Source organism: Mustela erminea, chromosome 6 (assembly GCF_009829155.1).
Source record: "Mustela erminea isolate mMusErm1 chromosome 6, mMusErm1.Pri, whole genome shotgun sequence".
NCBI classification, from domain to species: Eukaryota; Metazoa; Chordata; class Mammalia; order Carnivora; family Mustelidae; genus Mustela; species Mustela erminea.
Window position 1 is genome coordinate 8041526 of NC_045619.1, and position 23642 is coordinate 8065167.

A 23642-nucleotide genomic window follows, 5' to 3' on the forward strand; every position below is an offset into this window, starting at 1 on the left:
TCAGTTAAGAATGGGAGGATTTGTGACACCCGGGTGGCTGAGTCAGTTAAGTATCTGCCTTCAGCTCAGGTCATGATCCCAGGGTCCTGGGATTGAGTCCAGCATCGGGCTCCCTGCTTAGCTGGGGGTCTGCTTCTCGCTCTTCCTCTCTCTCTGCCCCTCATCATTTGTTCATGTTCTCGCTCCTTCTCTGTCTCAAATAAATTCTTTATTTAAAAAAAAAAAAGAATGAGAGGAGCATTAGCTTGGATCTATGCCCCCCACACATATATCTCATTAATTTCTCTCAAAACCAGTGTTTGGGAATAGGAACTATTTTTCAATAAATCCTCCATTTTTCTTCCTACCCACAGATTAAAAAACAGTTGCTGAAAATTGTTGAATCAAAGAACCACTGGATAACATAGTGTTCTGTTAAGACTATTACTATTTTGTTAAGGATTGTTCCTATTTTGGTCCTATATTAGCAGGACTATGATTTTATTAGCTTAAGCTCTCGTGGCAGTGGATGTTTCTTCTTTAACCTCTCTTAAACAAAACAATTATGTGTCTGGGTTGGAAATGTTTTTTTAAATTTCTGGGCAACTTGCCAAGAGACAGAAATGTTCACCCATGGGGATACGGTGGTGATTCCAGGGCAGATGAGGGTCTGGTTTGAGACTGAATTGCTCTTTTCTTTTAAAACTTAAATTTAGGATGACAAAAGCATTGGCTTCAAGGAAATGTCATTTGTCTAGTTTAAAGCAGAGTGTTACAGTGTTCAAGGCTAGTCCCAGCGGCTACTCGGTCTAGGTGGGGGCTGGGGTGAGAGCAGATCCTCACCCCGGCTTCCATCATTTCCCATTTGCTCCAGTCCACTTGGGATTTGCTAGAAGCTCTTTGGTAGTCTCTGTGGCCTGCGTCCCCTTCTGGTAGGAGCCCAGAAGAGGCGTCCCCTAACCCCCACAGTTTGCCTGCTGCCTCTGGTCCAGGTCATGCCCTCAGGCTCATGCTTCTAGATGCTGACCCTCACAAATGTTCCTGTGGTCCATCTGGCTCCTTTGGATCATTGATATCTTTGTATGAGAGAGCTAGTCACCTGTTTCCTTTGTAAAGTTGAGGTAAAATTAGGGCACCTGGCTGGCTCAGTCAGAAGAGTGTGTGACTCTTGATCTCAGGATTGTGAGTTTAAGCCCCATGCTGGGTGTGGAGATGACTTAAATATTTTAAAAATAAGATTTTAGGGATGCCTGGGTGACTCAGTTAAGCATCTGCCTTCGGCTCAGGTCATGATCCCAGGGCTCTGGGATCGAGTTCCACATTGGGCTCCTTGCTCAGCAGGGAGTCTGCTTCTCCCTCTGCCTGCCATTCTCTCTCTCTCTAACAAATAAATAAAATCTTTTAAAAAAATGATATATAATTAACAACATATTAGTTTCGGGTGTACAATATAGTTGTTTTTTTTTTTTTTTAAGATGCAGAGAACCCTGCCTAATTGAGATGATGTTTCTTTAGCCCAGAAATGTGACCCTTTCTCTGTAATTGAATACCAAGGTGACATGGCATTTGAGAAATACCATTGTAAATTGTGTGTCCTAGGATTGGGGCTAACCTGACCCTAGATCTGAAGCCCAGAGAAAATTGTGTCAGGCATGTGGACTCAGGAGTACTCTCTTTCATCTCAGGAGATCAGCTGATCGTGTCACTCAGGGGTGTTATATGTTTCATTTCTGATAGATACTGCGACCTCTTCCCTGCTATCATAAGGTATATTCACTCAGTGGTCAGTGACTAGCACCATACATCCTCCTTGACCAGTTGGTAACAAATCCCAAAATAGGACTCTGGAGTGAGTTGTATATTCATGTTCTCAGCATATTCATTGTTGAATTTAAAGAAGAATCCAAAAAAAGAGGGGGAGGTGTGCCTGGGTGGCTCAGTTGGTTAGGCGTCTGCCTTTGGCTCAGGGCATAACCCCAGGGTCCTGGGATCAGGCCCAACATCCGGCTCCCTGCTTGGTGGAGAGCCTGCTTTTCTGTCTCCCTCTGCCTCCTGCTCTGCTTACTTGTGCTATCTCTCTGCCAAATAAATAAATAAAACTTTTAAAAAGAAGAAGAAGAAGAAGAAGAATCCAACAGGGAGCCCTGTTGAACAGGCCATCAAAAGTCTTCTTGGTAAGAGTTCTTGATAAAATTTAATATCTAAAAAGTTCAGTAGGTATTCAGTTTTATTTAATAGTTCTTGAAGTGGGGACACCTGGGTGGCTCGGTTGGTTGGGAGTCTGACTCCTGATTTTGGCTCAGGTCATGATCTTGGGGTCATGGGACTGAGCCCTGCCTCCAGCTCTGTGCTCACAGCAGTCTTCTTGTCCCTTTCCCGGTGCTCCTCCCTCTGCTTGCTCTCTCTCTCTCAAATAAATTAATTTTAAAAATCTTTAAAAATAATAATAATTCTCAAAGTACCTGAGATATCCAAGACCAACTTCTTTTCAAGGTAGTAAAGGGAGTGAGGGAGTTTATAAAGTTGCTTGTTGAAACTACTCACAGATTTCACCTGCACCATTACAGACTTAAAGAATCACATAGGCGAGGTGGGGGTGGGGAGTCCTCATAGCCCCCACTGGGGCCCACTGGGATGCGATCTCTAGAAGGGCAAAAGTGATTTGGAGTTTTTATCTACACAGATGACTTAAGCCTGTTGATAATGGGACTCGGTAAGAGGCAGTCGCTTTTGGGGGCATGTGTGCTTCACCCGGGGAGCGGGGAGTGTTGGCGGGGCGGATAACTGACTGATCCAGAGCGTTAGGCTAGACTGTGATGGGAGAGCTGGGTATGAACGTGCTCGCCGTAGATGTCAAAGGTAAACTCCGAAGACCAAGTTAACCATCTTTAGCCCCTCATATTTTAACCTTTTGGAATTCAGTGAACCTGCTGATACGCATGCCATCGAAGATCGCACACTGACCTTCTTTCCCTAGTCTGAGTCTCTCTCACTGGGTTCAAGGTTGTGACACTCTGGAACAGCTTGCGTTTCTGGGAAGGAAAAGATTCAGCATCCCGAGTCTCCTCTTTTACATTGATTCTTGGTTGCTGGCTTTCCTGCTGGTTTGGGTGGCGGTGACAGCCCCGGTGCCAAAACAGGGGTGGTGGCAAGTCTGAGAACCAAAACAGGATGTGCACGCAGCACTTTTTCTGACTGTTTGGATTCTCGCTTGCACACATGCCACCATCCAGCTCTTTCTTCAATTCACATGGATTTAGTTCTGGTTTCTCTTGTCACGGCCAGCCCCCGGAACTGTCGACACAACTCTTCAGTTAGTGTCTTTGTTGCCGGATAATACCGTAGGCATTTTGGTATGACAGCTGAGACAGAAGTTGGAAGTCCGGCCCAGTTAGCTGTCAGCATTGGATTCCACATGCATGCTGTTTCCTGCAGGAGGATGGACCAGAGAAAAGCTGAACCAGTAACAGTGCCTCAGGTTTAACAGAGCCTCTAGCAGCTGGCAAAGCACTTTCACTTTATTAGTACCAACGGCCATCGGCGCAGTGGTTCGTACAATTGCCATATTGTAGGTGAGGCCATTGAGGCTCAGAGGGGCCATGTGACCACCACTGAAAGACAGAAGCAGAGCCAGTCCTGTCTCCCTTCTCCAAAGTCCATGCTAACTCCTGAAAGTCACAGACTAATGTTTGTTGTGTTTTTTTTTTTTAAGATTTTATTTATTTATTTGACAGACAGAGATCACAAGCAGGCAGAGAGGCGGGCAGAGGGAGAGGGGGAATCAGGCTCCCTGCTGAGCAGAGAGGGGCTCGATCCCAGGACCCTGAGATCATGACCTGAGCCGAAGGCAGAGGCTTTACCCACAGAGCCACCCAGGTGCCCCAAGACTAATGGTTCTAAATGACAGGAATTTTATGGTGATAGCCTGCTGTACTCCCCCTCCCCACCCCCCACAGTTTCAGTAGTGAAAGTTGAAAACAGCATCAGATCAGGACCCACAGTTAGTGAGGTAAGGTGAAAGCTGGTAGTGGGTGGTGAGAGGAGCACTAAAATCGCTTCCAAGTTGCTGTCCCTTTCTGCCTGCTGTTTGAAGGCCAGGGGCGTCTTTCCATTTCTGTCATAATAACCTTTAGTTAGATCAGAGCTGCTTGATTTTCTCTGATGCCACTGATGCTCCTTAGACAATCTTACATTGTCCCTTCGCCGCACAGTTGCGTGGGTTTCCGAGGTTCAGCACAGTTGTGGGGCTTCACAGATGTTCTGCGGCAGTACAGTGTGCCCCAGGTCAGGAGGCCCTGCTCTGCCCAGATACAGAGCCCTTAGATTCTGATCACACATAAAGGTGGTGGAAACCCTCACTCACCAGTGGCATGGCTGACCTCTGTGCTTTCATCACTCAGGTGTGTAAGGGACCCTCCCCAGATTCCAGTAGTCCTCTGGGCTCCTCACACTTCCTTTCTGTAGCTGCCTTCTATGGAGTGTGCTCGCCGGGCTCCAGAGGCAAACAGTGGGTACTGGGCCCTCCCTGGGGTGGGAGGGGAGTTGCAAAAAGACCTGATCCTTTGACTCTTAAAAATGCATGCTTTGCAACCCAGAGCGGTGAACCTGAAAAGGGCTCAGGAGATTTGTGGGCACCTACATAGCTAGTAGAGCTGAAATTTGGAACTAAGCTGTTGAAAGAGGATTTATCAAGTCCTTACTAGGTATACTTTATGGTCACTTAGCCCCTGGTGTTGGAGAGTGAGCAAATGAAAATCCTTTCTCATCTGTGCTGACACCTTTCCTCTGCCTTTTGGACTTAGGGAAACAGTGGGTTTGGAATTTTAGTGGCACCGGAATCCTCAAAGAACTTAATGAGTAAAAGTCTTGAAGCCCAGGAATCTGCATCCCAGAGAGAGTCTTGCACTCCAGAGTCAAGCTAATGCCAGTGACTCTCCAGCTGCACCCAGAGGGACACTGGACCAAAGGCTGCTGATCTTTTCCCTTTTCATTTTTAGTGGCAGCATAGATCACTGTTACTGTCTTCTCGCACTAATTCTCAAGTAGAGGATAGCTTGTCTGTGTGATTCAAGAGTGATGACAAATTTCTAGGACCTGTGAGGCTGCTGCTTATGGAATGACCCAGTTTGGACAGCTTGTGAGTCCCTTGTCTCCAGGGCTGGGGACCCCGTACCATGTCAGTGGTCCCTTGACCAAGTTAGCAAAATGCCTGAAGCAGTGTGACAGACTAGTGCTAGGCCAAGGGATGGGACAAAAGGCTCCATTAACTTTGGAAAGAGTTTGTTTATATAGAGACCCCTTCTGCTATGTTGGCCCCTTCAGGGAGGTCTGGAGGGAACAGGAATGGCAGAATGTGTGTCCACTTGGACATTTTTTGAGGTTCTATTTGAAGTCCTCCCTCTGTCCCATTGCCAGTATTAGAGAAAAGGATAAGGCGGCATCTCTTAGAGGACTGGCTGGGAGATGAAAGCAGAATGCAAAAGGTCAGATTAAAATCACCGAGGTTTTTGTTTCTTTGTGTGTTTTTGTTTTGTTTTGTAATTATCACATTTTGGGGCCAGGGGCCTAGAAACGTGACCAGAGATGATCTTTGTGTCCCGGTCCCCCTCCCCTCCTCCTGCCTCTGTTGTGCTGAAATAGAGACAAGTAAAAAGATACAAATTTTGGAATCAGAAGAACCAAAGTCTAATCTCCATTCTGTAGTTGATTGGGATGTGATCTCAGGCAAGTCAGGTCTCCAGTATGAATTGTGGAAAATAATAAGTTCCAAGAAGCTCAAGGAAGATCATTCCCAACATCCTGTACAAACATCAGGGAGAACGGGAGGCCGTTTGCAGCAACTCTGTGTTGCTCTCGGGAGCCTTTGTGTCCATTCCTAGGTTGGCAGACACAGTCCTCCTTTATTTCTTCTCCCCGCGTCATTTCCTCTAGTAGCACTTGAAGACAGAATCAAGCCCGAAGTCCTACAAAGGCCCGGGGGTCGCCCCTCTCGGCCTTCCCTCGGTATCTCCTGCCGCTCCTGTTCACTCTGCTCTGCTGCCCTGGCCTGACGTCCTCTGTCGCCCAGGCCGGCTCCCACCTGGGGCCTTTGCTCTCCTTGCCTGGAGGCTCCTCCACGGATGCCTGTGGGGCTCCCTCCTTCCTCTGGGCTCTGTTCAGAGGGTGCTCCAGAGCATCTCCTGACCTTCCAGAGGGAGAACTGCTCCTGCCCCCACAGAAGGACTCTCTCTCTCTCAACTCCTCCTTTATATTTCTTCGTGGCCCATAGCACCTCCTGCCAGTGTTCGATGTTCATTTGTTCTCTGTGTCCTTCACTAGCATGTAGGCTGAGGAGAACATGGCTGTCCTAGCACCGAAACAGAGTCTGACGCATGGGCTCTCAGTAAATATTTCTTGGGAGAATGAGTAATTAACTGTTAGCACATCCTAACCTCTTAGGAGACATAAACCTCTGGACCCTACTTCCTCACCTCTTCTCCACCTGGTGCATTGTGTGCCCCAGCAGCCTGCTGGCCTGGCTCCGAGACCAGCGGCCACTTCCTAAGTGTCAGTAATCCTGTGGACACTGTGTAAGCCTTACTTTGTCTATCCTGCCCACTGCTGCTGTCTCTCTTCTCCTACTCTCGTTCTTTTTTTTTGTTTTTTAAAGATTTTATTTATTAGAGAGAGAGACAGTGAGAGAGAGCATGAGCAAGGAGAAGGTCAGAGGAAGAAGCAGACTCCCCAGCTGGGAGCTGGGAGCCCTATGCGGGACTCGATCCTGGGACTCCGGGATCATGACCCAAGCCGAAGGCAGTCGTCCAACCAACTGAGTCACCCAGGTGTCCCCCTACTCTTGTTCTTGAGGCTGACTCCTGAGAGCAGCTTTGCGTAGCTCTCTTCTGCCTCAGAGAGCCACCTCTGTTTCCTTTGCTGGGCTCTCTTCATCATTAGTGATGAACTGAATCACTTAAATTCTGGGATTCTCTTAAGATTCAGCACTGGCAAGGATTTTCTTCTGTTTCTACATAACCTATCAGATAATCTTTGAATGATATCACATACACACACACACACATGTGTACACACATGCACACACTTGCACATCTCTTGGTAGGATGTCTCATGATCAACTTGTACCAGCATGCCCCTAACTGAACAGTTTCCCACCCTATCCCAAGCTTGCTCCTCCTGTAGTCTGAGAGGGTTAATGGCATAACCTTTCACCCAGTCATTCCACTTGATTCTTCCCAATGTCCTCTTGATCACTACTACACGATCTTGAAAAGATGCAGGTCTTACTATTTTGCCATTCCCAGTGTCATAATTGATTTCAGGCGGGGGTCCTCAGTAGATGCTGAAACAATGAGGTAACTGATGGTCAGGGAACAGGATTTTCACATGGCCACAAATGACATTAACTACAAAGGAGGAAGTGCTACTTTTAAGATGGAGACATCTCCTGTCACCTTTCGAACTTCTAGCACCATCAGTGGTTGGGCAACATGGTATAAGTGTTTTCTAAACCAAGAGTTACACATCACCTGGAGTCTCCTTGCCAAAAATTTTTAACCTAAATCTAATCATGAGAAACAAATTCAGAATATAGGACATTCTGCAAGACAGATGGCTTAGATACTCAGGTTAGTGTCACAAAAACCGAAAAAAGGCAAAGACGTACTATTCTAGATTGTGACTGAAGAACAACCAAATAAGGTGCATGTTCTCAACTAAATCCTAGATTGGGGGGAAATCTAAAAGATTATAAAAAACATTTTGGGGGGGCAACTGAGGAAATTCAAATATGGACTGTAAATTAGATTATATTATTGAATCAGTCTTAATTTTCTTGAGAATGATAAAGGTATTTTTGTTCTATAGGAGAATATCCTTATTCTCAGGAAATGCACATTAAGGAATTTGGGGATGAAATGTCTCGGTATCTGCAACTTTCAAGTAATTCTATAAACAAAAATCGTGTGTGTATATGCTTGTGCGTGTATGCTGGAGAGAGAAAACAAATCTGGCTAAAAGATAGCTGGTGGATCTAGGTCATAGTTACATGGCTGTTCACTGTTCTCTCGGTGTATTTGTAAGTTTCATAGATTCAGAATTAAAGGGATACAAGGAAGGGGAGCATGTAGACATGGGGGGTGGAATGAGTGTGTACCAATTACCAGCTGTGTTTCTGCTTATTTTATTTTTTCATATAAATCAAGTAAGAGGTGCCTGTGTAGCTCAGTGGGTTAAGCCTCTGCCTTCAGCTCAGGTCGTGGTCTCAGGGTCCTGGGATTGAGCCTCGCATCAGGATCTCTGCCCAGCAGGGAGCCTGCTTCCCCCCTCACCACCGCCACCCACCTCTCTGCCTACTTGTGATTTCTGTCAAATAAATAAAATCTTTTAAAAATATATTAATCCAAAATTGCTGTAGAAAAAATTTTAAGTCTATTCAAATAAAGTTGTCTAAGGTCAGCATAGATAATACAAAAATATACATATTTTAAAAATAAAACATCAAGTAAGAAGTACCCCCCACCCACCCTCCATGCAGGTCTGTTTTTGTCACTCCCTTGGTTAATGTGGTGGCCACATACAGATCTCTGGATACAGTTCTTTTTTTTTTTTTTAAGTTTGTATTTATTTATTTGACAGAGATCACAAGTAGGCAGAGAGGCAGGCAGAGAGAGAGAGAGGAGGAAGCAGGCTCCCCGCCAAGCAGAAAGCCTGATGTGGGACTTGATCCTAGGACCCTGGGATCATGACCTGAGCTGAAGGCAGAGGCTTTTTTTTTTTTTTTTTTTAATTTTTTATAAACATATATTTTTATCCCCAGGGGTACAGGTCCGTGAATCGCCATGAAGGCAGAGGCTTTAAACCCACTGAGCCACCCAGGCACCCAACTCTGGATACAATTCTTTTTTCTTTCTTTCTTTTTTTTTTTTTTTTTAAATATTTATTTATTTATTTATTTGAGAAAGAGACAGTGAGAGAGAGCATGAGTGAGAAGGTCAGAGGGAGAAGCAGACTCCCCATAGAGCTGGGAGCCCGATGCGGGAATTGATTCCGGGACTCCAGGATCATGACCTGAGCTGAAGGCAGTTACTTAACCAACAGAGCCACCCAGGTACCCCTAGATACAATTCTTAATAGCACTTGAAAAATATCATGCCACTTTCTGCTGGCACCCTTGGTTTCTGATGAGAAATTTGCTGTCATTCAAATTGTTTTCCCTCTGGTTGCTTTCAAGTTTTTCATTTTCAAAAGTTTAATTGTGATGTATCCTGGCATGAATTTCTTTGGGTTTCTCTCTTCCAGGTTGCTCATCCTTTGAACCTATAGACTTAGGTCTCTTGCCACATTTGGGGAGTTTTTAGCATTTATTTCTTTAAGTACTTTTCAACCCACCTTTTTTCTTCTTCATCCAGGGCTTGGATGATATGATGTTAGATTTTTTTTTTCTTTTTCTTTTTTAATGAGTACAGGTGACCTTGTTATCCCTGAGCCACGGTGAAAGTCCTGTCTCTTCAGCCCTTCCCTGACAGCAGGGAGGGGAGAGGTGTCTTATTTCTCCTAGGTGGGTTATAAGTCCAGGCTCCCTGTTTGGTCTCCACTTATTCCTTGGGGTGTGGGGAGGGTATTTGTTACTGGCTGGTGAGAATGAAAGCCCCAGCTTCATACTTGGCCTTCTTTGACACCTTTGGGCAGGGAGTTGGAGAGCTATATTATAATAGCCTTGCAAGGCGGGGGAATCTAGACTCCTGGTGGCAGATGAGGTGTTTGTTGTGGTGTCTGTCTGGAATAGAACGATTATTGTCTAAAAGTTTTGTTTGGTGAGTTTGCCTTTTTTTCTGGTCCTTTGGGCAGTGAGAGTAGGTTTTGTTGCGGCTTTTTCGTCTGCCTCCATTGGCGTTTCCAGATTGTTGGTTTCTTCAGCTCCAAGTCTGGGATGTATGAGATAAAGAGGAAACCCAGGGAACTCACCACTGCATCGTTCTTCGGGTCCCAAGGTCTCTAGCCAGTTTGCCTTCTTCTCTTCACCTTTCAAAACCTACTTAGGTTGGTTTGTTTTATTGTTATTTTTTTTAATTAAATAAACTCTACCCCCTATATGGGGCTTGAACTCACAACCCCAAGATCAAGAGTCACATGCTCCTTCACTGAGCCAGACAGGCACCCCTACTTATGTTTGTTTTATATATAGCATCTGGAGTTTTTAGTTGTACTTAGTGGGAGGAGTAGAGAACAGTATGTCTGTTCCATCTTCCCAGATGCAGAAGTCCCTGCAGTAGCACATGAGGGTCTTTGTGCGCTGGGCTGTCCTCCTCTCCAAACTCATTGTCGCCACATGACGTCCTCCTTGGTCCCACCATATCAAACTACTTGTAGCCCCTTGAACTTGGTGTGCTCCTTTCTATCTTCCTGCTCTTGGGTGTTCTTTAGCCTCAGATGACCTCCCCACTCGCTTTTTTTTTTTTTTTTAGATTTTATTTATTTATTTGACAGACGGAGATCACAAGTAGGCAGAGAGGCAGGCAGAGAGAGAGGAGGAACCAGGCTTCCTGCTAAGCAGAGAGCCTGATGTGGGGCTCGATCTCAGGACCCTGGGATCATGACCCGAGCCGAAGGCAGAGGCTTTAGCCCACTGAGCTACCCAGGTGCTCCCCTCCATCACCAACTTCCGTTATCTGTGTTGTTTCTGTTTTGTTTGTTTGGGTACAACATCTCTGTGAGATCTACCTGGACAGTTCATACACTCTCGCCTTGGGCTGAATTTTGCCTCTTCTGTCCTATGTGGCACTTTATTTATTTATTTATTTATTTATTAAAAGATTTTATGTATTTATTTGACAGAGAGAGATCACAAGCAGGCAGAGAGGCAGGCAGAGAGAGAGGGAAGCAGGCTCCCCGCTGAGCAGAGAGCACAATGCAGGGCTCAATCCCTGGACCCCGGGACCACGACCCAAACCCAAGTCAGAGGCTTCAACACACTGAGCCACCCAGGCACCCACTATGTGGCACTTTAAATTACCTCTGTAGTTGTAAACACAACTTTCCATCTTGTGTTGTAATTATTTGTCTTTTTCTCTAACCAGACCATGAACTACCTTGAGGGCTGGGACCCTATTCTGTTTATCCTTACTCTCAGTGACTAGCATAATACTTCAGAATTGTTTATTGGATGGGTGGATGAGTGACTGTATTTTTAATTTCCTTCCCGGGTTATTAAACGCATTTATCTCCTGCACCCCACCCCCTGCCCAAGCCCCCAACTTACGTATCCAATGTGTGTTTGCCTGCTGCTTCTATAGTGGCAAAAGAAATCCAGCAGGCTTTCCTGAAGGAAGGTCTCCTCAGACCGTGGCACTCCATTGACTGCTATTAGCTATACGGTGTTCATAGGCTTCTTGAGTTCCTGTGAGTGTAGACTTGGTGGTGAGCTTCTGGCAAAAGTATCTTATCGAGGATGGGAACCATCATTTTTATTATGCCAGCACCTAATAAAGCGACATTCTGACACAGGCACTTAGTAAATACTCCCTAATGATCATGAGGAAATGAGTCTTGATGGCTAACTGCTGTCTTTCCTTGCTGACATGGGAGGAAAGAACAGAGCTGTTCCCGGAACTGTTTTGTGGATCTCAGAAGATTTTCCCTTGCCTACATGTTTAAGTAAATCTCAGGTTGTTTAATGTCCTAATTTGATGCTATAGGTTGGTTTTTAAGGGTCCTTATACTCCCTCTGTAAGTGCTAGATTAAATCCGGACTGCTCGATTTCTGTGCTCCTGCACTGTAGGTCACAAAGTTCAGTGGACACACTGAGCATGGCATTGAACTTCCCCTTGGAAGCTGATGGCAGTATAATTTTCAAAAAATTAAAACTAGGGCACCTGGGTGGCTCACTTGATTAAGCGGCTGCCTTTGGCTCGGGTCATGATCCTGGAATCCCAGGATCGAGTCCTACACTGGGCTCCCTGCTCAGCTGGGAGTCTGCTTCTCCCTCTGACTCTCTCCCCTCTCATGCTCTCTGTCTCACTCACTCTCTCAAGTAAATAAAATCTTTAAAGAAAAATTAAACCGTTTTTCTTTTTTTAGTTCACAAGGCCCTCATTTAATTAAGGCAGCAAACATGTAAGGAGAGAAAGAAAATGAGCATTGGAGAGAGGGAACAGAATATAAATTGGTGTTATAGCCAGCCAGGGGTGAGACCCACATCTAGAACTGAAACTGTGATGAAGCACGTCACACCTCTTAGCCACTTCTGTACATTTGATTTCCGTGAGGAGCTTGGTTATTTTTCCTTTCAGTACGTGCTGCCCACTTCCCTTTGAGCACACAAAGCAGTGAAGGGTCCCAGTGGAACCGGCTTCCAGACGGTGGGAGTAAAGGGTCAAGAAGTGCCCTCACCCCAAACATGTCACAAGCCACATGCGGAGTTCTTCGGTATGCATTGGTTTTGGGGGCTTCTTTCAAAGACTGCCTTCTAGGAGTTTCTGGGGAAATGAAATTTCTGAGTAACATCCTGGCTCTTGTGGCAAAGCTGTTAAGACAGCAAGGAGGAGGGAGATGGAGGTCTGAGGCAAATGTAGCCCTCCTCATCGGACACACATTTATGGGTTAACTTTGAGTCTTTTAGGGTTTTTCCACAAACAGAGGCCTAAACTTTAAAAACTATTTTCTGCTTTGTTGCACTTGGCTTGTGAAGCCCCAGGTGATTTTGACTACACACTGCCACTCACTCCTCCCAGGAAGCCCAGGGCTTACCTTTATAGCCCTGTGTCTTGGCTGCCCCAACTCTAGTCTCTCCCCACGGGAGCCCAAGGAACATCCTACAGGAATCCTGACAGCGACCTGGAGGAGGAATAGCTCCCTTCTTCTGTTGGAAATAGCTCTGGAAGTTGCCGAACCTGTTCTCAGAGCAGAGTTAACAATAGGGAGAGAGTAGCACAGAGCGAGCATGGGCTGCTCACGGACTGGGACGAACCAGCACAGGTGTCAGAAGGTTGAGACCAGAGAAGAGAAGGCGGACAGAGCTAGAGCTGGGCTGGGGCCCGCCGCTCAGTGAGTGACCGCGCAGGTGACTGTGCTGTTAGCTCCGCCACATCAAATAAGAAGGGTCCTATCCTTGTGGGTTGGTAAGAGGATTCAGTGTGCTGATAATGTTAAAAAGTGAAATAGTCTTGTGGGAATGGTAATGACTGTCTTGAATTCTTTTCTTGTCCTGATTTCTGGTTTTCTTGATCAGGCCCTGAGCAGCTGATAAATTCCTCTGGTTTCTCCTTACCCCTCCCACTTGTTTCCTAGCATCAGTGCTGAAGGCTGCCCTGAAGCTCCACAGGGAGCCCCAGGCTTCAAACCGTGGCTTTCTGTGCCTGCGGTCGCTTTGAACCCCTCTTCACACCTGTTGTGCTCAGTGCTGTGGTCAAGCTGACCTTTCCCATTGCCGGTACTCAGCCCTCGCTCGCGCAGTCCGCGTAATTGAAGCCTCCTCGCCTCCCCATCCAACAGAGTCCTCCTCCTCTATTTTCTGAAGTTAAGAAATCCGCGCAGAGGAGTGGGAAGAAGTCTACTGGACGGTGTGTAGAGTGAGGTTGTCATCCTAACTCTGCCACCCGCTGGCCTTTCCTCTCCCCACGAGCGTATCCTTATCTAGAAAGTGGAGTATTACCTACCACATGGGATCATTAGGAGTATTAAATCAGATAATGTGTTTAAAGTATCTGGGACAGGCCGACCACATAAGTAAGCACTCCATAAATACTCATTTCTCCTTTGCTGTTACGTGAAAATTCCCTTACCAAACAGGAAGTCATATATGCAACAGCCACTTCTCCTGCCTCTTATCCCCCTTCATGCTGCATCACCCTTGATGGACTCCCCTTCCATCTAGAAATCCTATGCGTTGTGGGTGGTTTTTCCAGAAATTGGATTTGTGCCTTACCCCTTGGGATAGCCAAGGTAGGTTGTTGGGGCAGCAGACTAACCAGGGTTTTAGATAGGTGTGTGGCTGCACTAACCGGGGTTTTAGATAGGTGTGTGGCTGTGGTACCAACACTAGCAGGCGTGTGTGGGAATCGAACCTGTGATTCAGCTATGCCGATGCATCCGATGACAGCAGCGCTTCTCGTTCATCTTTCTGTGCTCTGCTTGCTTCCGAGCACTCTGCTTCCATCCAGCTCTTCCAAGAGTCCTGAGAGGCAGGCAGATTCTCACTCTACAGAAGAGGAAAATGAGACCCAGAACGCAGTCCCCGGTGTCGCCCTAGTAATGATTGGGAGAACCCAGGAAGACATCCCAGTTGCCTTGATTTTTCTTTTCTTTTCTTTTTTTAAATATTTTATTTATTTTTTCGACAGAGAGATCACAAGTAGGCAGAGAGGCAGGCAGAGAGAGAGGAAGAGAAGCAGGCCCCCTGCCGAGCAGAGAGCCTACGGGGCTTGATCCCAAGACCCTGGGATCATGACCTGAGCTGAAGGCAGAGGCTTTAACCCACTGAGCCACCCAGGCGCCCCTGCCTTGATTTTTCTATCTGGGACTTCTGTGAAGTTTTGAACCCAGATAAGAGCCCAAATTCTGGCCATTCAGGTGAAAGTTTAGAAGGTGTAGCGCTCTACCACAGAACCTTCTTGCTTTGCTGTCACTAGTATATACCTTGTACCGTTTCTTACAGAATATTCATTAATTAGTTCACTGAATGAATTATGTGCTGGGCTCCGTAGGCACCAGGGATTCTGTCAGAAACAAAGGAAAGAGTCGTGCCCTGATGGAGTGTGTCCTTGTGGGAGGCTGACAATCAACCAGTTAAAGAGTGTCCGTGGTGATGAGTGCGGTGCAGGGGAATAAGGCAGAAAGGAAGCTGGGGGTGGGTTGGGGCCGGCACTGAGTTTTCACTTTGATTCTTTGTATTTACTGTTTGCTCCATGACAGTGGTCCGTCACACCCTACCCCCAGATTCTGGCATGTCAGGACTTTTGGAGACTGGTTTTAAGAGGTGAACCAGCTTTACCCAGTAGAAGCAGGTGCAGGAGCTGTCTGCTTACCCACTGAATTGCCCAAGACCTCCCCAGCTTAGGGCAGAGATAGCCTGGATAATGCCTTGGAATGCTGTGGTAGGTGGGGAGGGAGGCCGGCCATGCTGGTTTTTCTTAAGAGACTTTTTGTTAAATCTAGAGCTCCCCCTGCCGTTAGAAGACAGGGAGGGCTCTCAACTCATCTTTTAAAATGATTCTTTTTCATCCTAAGAGTTCAGAAATGTTTGTTAAATAAGGAGTGCTGGGACATTTAGATCTTTCTGCTGGGACTGTTGTTGCTGAGGCCCAACCCCCAGGAGTGGATGGGGGGAGGAAGCACAAAGGCCCAGGCAGGATAGGTCATATCTGTGCTTTTGCTACTTTTAGCGTCTCCCCTGTGCTCCTACCACAGCCAGCAGCCTATCAGAAGTCACCTCCACACACAGTTTCACAGCTGTTCTGAAATTCTAGGGCAGCAGAAGTGAAACAGACCACTGTCTTGTAAATTTCTCTCTTATTGCTCTTGTTCCCTACTTGAAGTGAGTCAGGCCTTTTTCCCTCTCACCCTCATGGTGTCCCAGTTCATCCTTTGTCTTTATAGCCAAGTGTTTGATACAAAACTCTCTTCATTGTGCCGCATTTGAGATTTGGTCCCGGTTTGGTCTGGTTTGCTGCCTCAAGAGCTATGGTCTGTGTAGCGGTAGGCTTCAGGGTCTGTAGGGAGCCCTTCCTGTCAGCTGCTGGTTGTGTGCACCGGGGTCAGCCATACACTTACTGTGAAGTTCTTTTAGCCCTCAGAGATGAAATTTAAGGTAATTTTAGCAGCACTGTTATATTAGCTGAAGTGAAGGAGGAAATGGCATCCAAGCAGACGTAGGTCTTTCTGGTGGAAGTTTGGTCACTTCATGATTCCGAATTAGGTCGAAAAAGTAAGGTGAACCCAAAATACAGCCGTGGTCCTGTCTGTGTCCCTGTCTTTACCAGAGTGAGCTGGGGCCCAGCGCAATTCTTGGAGGGTTGACTGGTCAATAAGGATTATGCAGCTAATGGCCAAGTATTGGGTCCAGGATATTTTTTTACGTTGCATTCCATTTGTGCACTTTATAGAGCCCGAGCGTAGGCAGTGACTGTTCTCATTAGGAATGAACTAACCAAAACTGTTGTAATGGGGGTAGCTGAACCGTGAAAGATACATGCTTACTCAGGTGCCATGTTCTTCTTCACTTCCGCTGATAAGATCTGGTGTTGCTAAAATTAACTTGAATTAAGATGCTTTCTCCAGTGTAAATTATAGCTGTACACATGATGCTTCATAAAAGTAATTGTTTTATGATTCTTTTCCCAACAGCTTTGAAAAGTCCAGCTGCGTTTCATGAACAGAGAAGGAGCTTGGAGAGGGCCAGGGTAAGGCCTTTCTTCCCCGAGGGCCTGCAGAGCCCAGTGCATCCATGGCTGGTGTGTTCCTTCCAGCCAGCCCACACCTCAGTTCCAGACACAAAGCGTTGCCTTTTTCTGTTCCGTCCCCACCCCCGCCGTCGCACAGCATGAAGAGATACGGGATCAAGATTTCTCCTTTTCTGCATTTAAGGGTGTATCATTAGTCCTCCCTTCTGTTGCTTTGGAGACCACTGGTCTGTTCCCATCTTTCATCCCACCCGCCCTTTTATAGATGTCAGGGTGCGAACACCAGCCGTGGGAAAGCCTGCTGAGGACTGGTCTTCCACATCCTCGGCTGCCGTGCCTATGCCTCTCTAGGAAGGGCATTCTGAGGGGCAAGAAACCTCACCAGTCTCCATGTGCCCTGAGTAGCCACTGTCCACTGGAGGCAGTGAATGCAGAAGCTGAGCCCCCAGTTTGAGCCCCGGTTCCTGCTACAGCACCTGGCCTGCTGCCTTGCCCCCCCTTGGTTTCAGTTCCCTCAGGGGCCTCAGGGGGATATTCTGCTGCCCAGTGTGGGCAGAGATGGGGAAGTCGCCAGACATGCTTCCCCTCCACTCCCTTCACTTTTTTCTTTTACATAAAAGACAAGGGAAGAGAACCTCCCTAGTAGAGGACCATACAGGTCAGGCTCCCTAAGACCCACAGCTCTTGCAGAGACTGAAATACTTACTTGTGAGACATTTTTCTGTCTTTCTTATTTTATTTCTTTAAAATTTCTAAGGAAAATTATGATTCCTAGAGTAAGTGGGAAGAATGAGGTCATACACCAGGAGCCAAAGCAGTAACAAGCTGCACTGGTGTAGTTACTGGGAGGAGTGGAGAATATGGGGCGGGGGGCCTCGTCTAGGCCCCAGACCCAGCTGTAAGACTTGGTGCCGTTACCTGGCCTGCTTCGCGAGTCGGCAAGGAGCTAACAAGCTCGGTCGAACCGCTGTTACTTACCGATTACTTCCACATGCCAATTGATATCGTTCTCCTGGTTCTGCTCACTTGGGCTCTTAGGGATTAGGTTCTCTTCTCTTCATTTCGTAGTTGCACCTGGGAGAAGTTAACTCAGTTGTCCAGCTAGTAAGTGACAAAGCTGAGACTCAATTTTCTTAATTAGTGCTGCATTCTAGCTTGTCCACAGTTCAGAATGTTGGGTGGCTTAGAAAACACGGCTCCCTCTGATGCCTGGGAAGACCTGTGGTGTCCGACTCCTGTTCTGCCATCTTCTGCAGCTGCTGTGGCAGTCCCAGTGCCCTTTGCAGGTGGGGCAGAGTGACAGACGCAAAGCTGTCCCCTGCAGGGCTCCACACTGCCCGGTCAGGGCTCCGAGGCAGCAGGCGAGCGCCCGGGCTTTACTGTTCCCACAGGCAGTGCGCTCTGGCTTGTTATTTTCTGCTCAACACTAGTCTACCTTGTCCTGTGCTGTTCTGTGCTGGCTTTGACCTACTCGTGGTCTTGACCTGTGGTTTGAAAAATTCTGGTGCTGTAGTTAAGAGCCACAGACTCTGGAGTCAGACGGACTTGGGGCCTCTTGGGTGTTCCAGCAGTGGGCTGGCGCTGAGACTGGTCAGGGGATGCTTCAGTTCGCCTGGCGTCTCAGAAATGCAGAAATGAGGGCATTGGACTTGGAGGAACTACACCCATGACACCATGTATCAGAATTAGTATTCTGTTGGGCAGCCATTCAGAATGAATGGAAAATGCTCATGATATCATACGTTACAGTTTTTGAACAAGATACAAAATTATGTTCACTATGATTACAACTCTGCAAAATGAGACATCTGCATGGGAGAATGATTAGAAATAAATATCCCAAAATACAGTGAGTGATTGAATTTTTTATTATTGTTTTACCGTGTAGTTTTCTACATTTTCCTTAATGAACATGTATTACTTTTATGATAGTACAAGTAGTAGATTTTTAAGAAACACTTTAGTAATTCAGCCTCAGAGAAACGAATAGTCTTGACGGGAGAGGGGTGGGTAGGCAGGTGCACTGGGAGTAGATACAGTGCCCCCAGACCTCCCCTTGCCTCCGAACCCTGGCAGCTCCAGGCTAAGATGGGGGGGCGGGGGGAGCCCACAGAGGATCCATGTCATAACTTGTATCCTGGATTTGAGATCCTCTTGGTATGTTTTTTCTGTAGACAGAGGACTATCTGAAACGGAAGATTCGTTCCCGGCCGGAGAGATCGGAGCTGGTCAGGATGCATATTTTGGAAGGTATGTGAGGTTGGAACTGCTTTCTCCCCATGCCCTTGTTGCTTCCACCACGCATCCCCCACATTTCTTTGTCCCCCTTCCTTACCGCTCCCATTTCTGTGCACAATGCATAAGCCAGGCCTTTTACACCGTAGAACAGCAGAGCCATGTTGCCACACTGGTTCTGCAGATTTCCAGAGCAGCACAGTCACATTCTCTTGGGTTGCCTTGCCCTTTCTCAACTCTAGCCATGTGGTGGCCCTGGATCTTGTCATCCCTTGGTATGAAAGCCTTTTCTCCAGAATCTTCTGAAAATGCAGTTCCTTTCTGTGTTCATCCACTTCCTCACTCTCACATCCATTCGGCATTCACGTGAGCACCTGCGACACCCGAGTGAGCGCGTCCTGGGTGTGTCCGCCTGGCCAGGCGCACACTTCTGTCCACGTTCTAAGGAAGGAACTGTTTCGGCTGCTGAAAGCAGTGTGAACGTATCCAGTCGTTTTTAGTTTTGACTCAGCTTTGAGTCTGGAGGAGAACTTCCTTAGTCTGAGCCCTGCATCGTGTAGACAGAGACACTGAGACCCAGAGCAGGGACTGAATTGCCTTCGTAACCAAGGAGGCTTGAGGGAGGGCGAGGAGTGCTCCATCATCTGCTGGCTTTCCGCTCTGTAGCCCCCGTGCCCAGTGACCTTGACTGGCTGTGCCCACGCTCTGTCTGCAGTCAGGGCCCCTTCTGTAGAACTTAAGGCTGGGCCGCTCTTCTCTGCCTGGGACACTCTCTGCATCCTGATGGCTTCTGCTCCTTCCCCAGAGGGAAGGAGAGCTGCTCTGGAGTTCCCAGGGTAGAGCCAGGTCCGTTCCTACATCCTCCTGCACTCCATTCTCTCCCACGGGCAGAGACCTCGGCCGAGCCTTCCCTCCAGGCCAAGCAGCTAAAGCTGAAGAGAGCCAGACTGGCTGATGATCTCAACGAGAAGATTGCACAGAGGCCGGGCCCCATGGAGCTGGTTGAGAAGAACATTCTGCCTGTGGAGTCCAGCTTGAAAGAAGCCATCATTGGTGAGGAGGCCCCAGGCACCCTGAGTGGACGTGCGGGCTGGATGCAGGAGGAAGGGGCTCTGGGCTTCTCGCTGCTTGACCTCCTGCTTCACCTTGGGGAACTGAGGCGCACAGTGTGAGAGCCTGAGAAGCAGGTTGTGTTAGCTTGGGACAGTCCCAGCGGCCTCAAGGACCACGCCAGAGGCAATAGCTGTGCCAGATGGATCCCCTACTGCTCTGGGCACACAGAGGAGGGTCCCCATCGTGGCCCTGCCAGGGGGGTGGTTCGGGAGAGATGACGGCCAGGACTGGGGCTGCGGGATGAGTTGGAATTCAAGTCCACTGTGGGCTCCAGGGATGGGGAGCCTCTCAGGGCGAGGGGCAGCCTGGGCACGGAGCTGGAAGGAGGTGGGAGGTGGGCAGAGTCCAGAACGTGCCAGGGCCTTGTGTGCTACAGGTAGGTGTTCGGACCTGATTCCTTAGGATTTTGGTCATTGTTAGTACAAGCATGTCTTCTAAGACCTGGACCTGGGCAAGGCTGTGCATTCCTGCCCCTGGGAGGTCGCCATGAGGCTCACCTGCTCCCTCCAGTGTAAGGAGTTAGATCTTCTGGGCAGAGCACCAGGGGGGTGACCACAGACCCCAGAGCAGGCCAAGTTGGGCTGTGAGCTCAGGGTCAGAGGGGGCTTTGGTTTCTCGGGCCTCTGCGCTGTGGGAGGAAGCCAGTGTGCCCTGACAGCCGCTCTGCCAGTTGGGCCCATAGCCGCTCCCAGCTTCGCCCGGCGTTCATCCCACCACGTCTCCGTGTTCTCCTGCCCTGGTCCTCACTGAGTTCCATAGCAGCCCCTAATGTCGGGCCTGTGTTTAGGCCAAAGTCAGTTCTGGACTCTTCAGCCACCCAGACTGTGAGAGTCGGCATGGCGCCAGGCCCTGTGTGAAGTCACGCAGTTTACAAAGATGAACATGGTATGACGCTGCCCTCCAAGAATTCAGTCTGATGCAAGAAGACTGTCGTAGGAACATGCGATTTCCGAGCCTGGCTCCTGGTCAGATGCCAGCGCTGTGTAATGAGAAGGCCACGGTCCTGTGACCTAGTAGCTGAGTCACCTGGCTCACGGGACAGGCTGCAGGCCCACGGGCTATAATGGGTATAAAGGGCCCGGAGGTCCTGGGCGTCTGGAGGGACTCACAGAAGGGCTGCTGCCGTCAGCAGTCTCGTTCGTTACGGACCAGGGGACAGGCGCTGTGGTGAGGGCGTGGGGGTAATGGTGTGTCAGGTACAGTGCGAGCCTGGCCCGTGCAGGCTTCTCTCAGAGACGGGTATGGTGGGAAGGCCGGGAGAAGTCGGGCAGACGGTAGGACACGTGTGGGCTCCACCTTGCCCAGTGGAGAAGGTACAGAAGCACATTCCAGGCAGAGGGGACTGTGTGGACAGTGGCCTAGAGGTGCAGCAGAGCGGGGCTTGTTTGAGGAGGGGGTGTAAGCTAGTTCGGTAAGCAGCTGTTAACCCTTAGTGACCTGAGGGACAGGAGCACTTGCCTGCCAAAGCCAGATCCTGCGGGTTGGGGAGCGAGTAGGTGGTGGCAGCAGATGCGGGCCGTTTGTTCAAGAAGGGAGGGGGCAGGAAGAACGAGGGAGACAGTGTCTGCGAAGGAGTTTGAGGCCAGCAGAAGTGCAGGTTTGTGGCTGAGAGGCAGGAGGCAGAGGAGCAGATGGGTCCTGGGAGGGGAGAGACTCGGCCAGGTCTGAGGAGGAGGAGGAGAAGGGGAGGGGGCCGAGGCGGTCCTAAGCCCTGGTAAGGATGGGGGCAGGAGGGGGGCTTCGCAGAGGCCGACCTCCCGCGGTCTCACCCGCGCGGTCCCCACAGCCGCCCACAGCACGCCACCGCCCGTGCCTCCAGGCCACCCCAGCTGATCTGGAGATTCGCGTCAAGGCCCCTTCTCCAAAAAGTCTGCCCTGAGCATCTCCACAGAGTCTGTGTCTCCCTTGAGCAGAGGGGACTGGACCAAAATCAGAGGGCAGGGACCCTGTCTCTCGCAGCCTGCCCCTGGCCTGAAGCTGGTCATAGTAGGGAGGGAGATGGACTCTGCTGGGCCACTGGCCGGCCGCTGGCTCCGGCTGGACTGCGCTCTGGGGAGAGGCCAGAGGAGGAGCCCCGCTGTCCCAGATTCCACCACCCCTGCTGGGAGCCGTGTATAAAGGGCCCGGTGGCACCTCCGGCGGCACATCTTGCTGGGAGGACGAGGTGCCGGGAGAACCCAGATGTGTCAGTGGCCTGGGCTACACAGCAGTCACGGCGCTGCGTGCGCGGCCCCTGACAGGACGGAGGAGAGGGAGTGTGGGAGCCAGCCCTGGCAGTGCGTGTGACTGGCGCCCTTGCCACTGCTGCCTAGTGCAGGTTCGAGCCCAGATTTGTCCTTCCCTCGTCCCAGGGGAGGGAAGAGCCTCGGGTTGTGGCTCTGGAGAGGAAGAGTCTGCTGGGAGAGTTCCTGGTTTGTTCTCGTTCCCTATGCACGGTCTTCTCACCGCTGTGCATTTCCCCAGGCGCCTCAGACAGCTAACCTTGGCCTTGACCCCCGCCTCCACTCCTCCCGTGTGAACAGCAGGCCCCAGGCAGAACTTCTTACCCCAGCAGTGCGTGCGGGTGGTTGTGATGTAATGTTTTGAGATATCCTACTTGTCTTTCCTTCCTTTTGTGACCTGGGATGTCCACACTAGGGCCCTGGCCGTCCTGCTCCTCCCTCCTGGCCTGGCCCCAGCCAGGACCCTGGCCGTGCAGCAGGGCAGGGCACTTGGAGCCAGCGGGATGGGTTTCCTTCTGGTGGCTGCCGCTGCCGGGCCTTCGATATCCAGGAGCCACAGGCCACTAAAAGGAAGGCCCCACTAGTCCAGTAACCCTGTTCCACCTCTCCGGGGAGGCGTACCTTTTCCTGGAGGCCCTTAGCCTGTCCCTGCTTTTCAGGGGGTTGAGGCAGCCTGGAGAGGAGCCGGGCGCTCGGGCTGTTGGTCCCTTTGAGCCTTCGCTGCCGGGTCCACGAGCCTCTGAGGGAAGAGGAGCGTTTGTGCCGCCATAGGATGGACATGAAGTGCCTTTAACAGCAGGGAAGCATCTAGATGAGATGGTGGAGGTTACAGGCTACAGGGAGGGAGCGTGGAACTTGACTCTGAGGATGGGACACAGTGTAGAGTGAAAGACGAGGCAGCACTTGGACAGCATGGTAGCTAGCGCTCTCCTGCCTGTGTTTCTGGGTCGTGAGGGGCTTTCCTGGAGCTCTTTTGGACCCAGCAAGCAGGTCAGCTGCTGGGGTTTCTCCTGTCTGCCTCACTGGAGTGGAGGTGGGGGCGGACACGGCAGGCACCTTGCTGGGACAGGCCTGGCTGGGGGAGGAGTCTTACGCCGGCTTTGGCTTTCAGTGGGCCAGGTGAACTACCCGAAAGTAGCGGACAGCTCTTCCTTCGACGAGGACAGCAGCGACGCCTTATCCCCTGAGCAGCCTGCCAGCCATGAATCCCAGGGCTCCGTGCCGTCGCCTTTGGAAGCCCGAGCCAGCGAGCCACTGCCCAGTGCCACCTCTGTATCCCCTCCTCAGGTGAGCTCGCCCCTCTGATGCTCTCCCTGCTCCCCGAGGGCCCAGACTTGCTGGAGCTGCCCAGAGCGAGGTCTCACCTGGGCCAGGTGGGGCGGGGACTCCGGGGTGTTGTCTCGGCTGTTGGGTCCTGGAGCTGTTGGCAGTGGGCCCTGTGCCTTAGTCAGCCCGCCTGCCTGGGGCTGCCTCCCAGTGAGATCCCTGAGGCTCCCTGGCCTGTGCCTGCACCACCCAGACCTGCTCACTTCTCCTTCATACAGTTCAGTGACCTGTTCCCTGCCCTCTGTGTCTCCGTGTTCCCGTTCCCTCTGCCCTGCCCCCCTCCCCGGCTGCTCCTCTCACCTCCCCTGGTCTTTGCCCACCATTTGCACCACCTGCTCCCCCCGCTTCCCCGCCAGCAGTGCCGGTGCTGGGGGA

The 23642-nt window shown here is 49.8% G+C and overlaps 1 protein-coding gene across 10 annotated transcripts in view; it reads left to right on the plus strand.

Annotated features, from left to right (window-relative positions):
- The window catches only part of MRTFA (myocardin related transcription factor A), a 160479-nt gene that overhangs the window by 126318 nt on the left and 10519 nt on the right, over positions 1 to 23642 (plus strand). For 8 of the 10 annotated variants that reach the window (XM_032346174.1, XM_032346175.1, XM_032346178.1 and 5 more), the window contains 4 exons: positions 16316 to 16371; positions 18546 to 18621; positions 19498 to 19659; positions 23053 to 23228. In XM_032346174.1, the coding sequence (XP_032202065.1) occupies positions 16316 to 16371; positions 18546 to 18621; positions 19498 to 19659; positions 23053 to 23228 (470 nt within the window). The other 2 variants (XM_032346181.1, XM_032346184.1) reach the window with 2 other exon arrangements.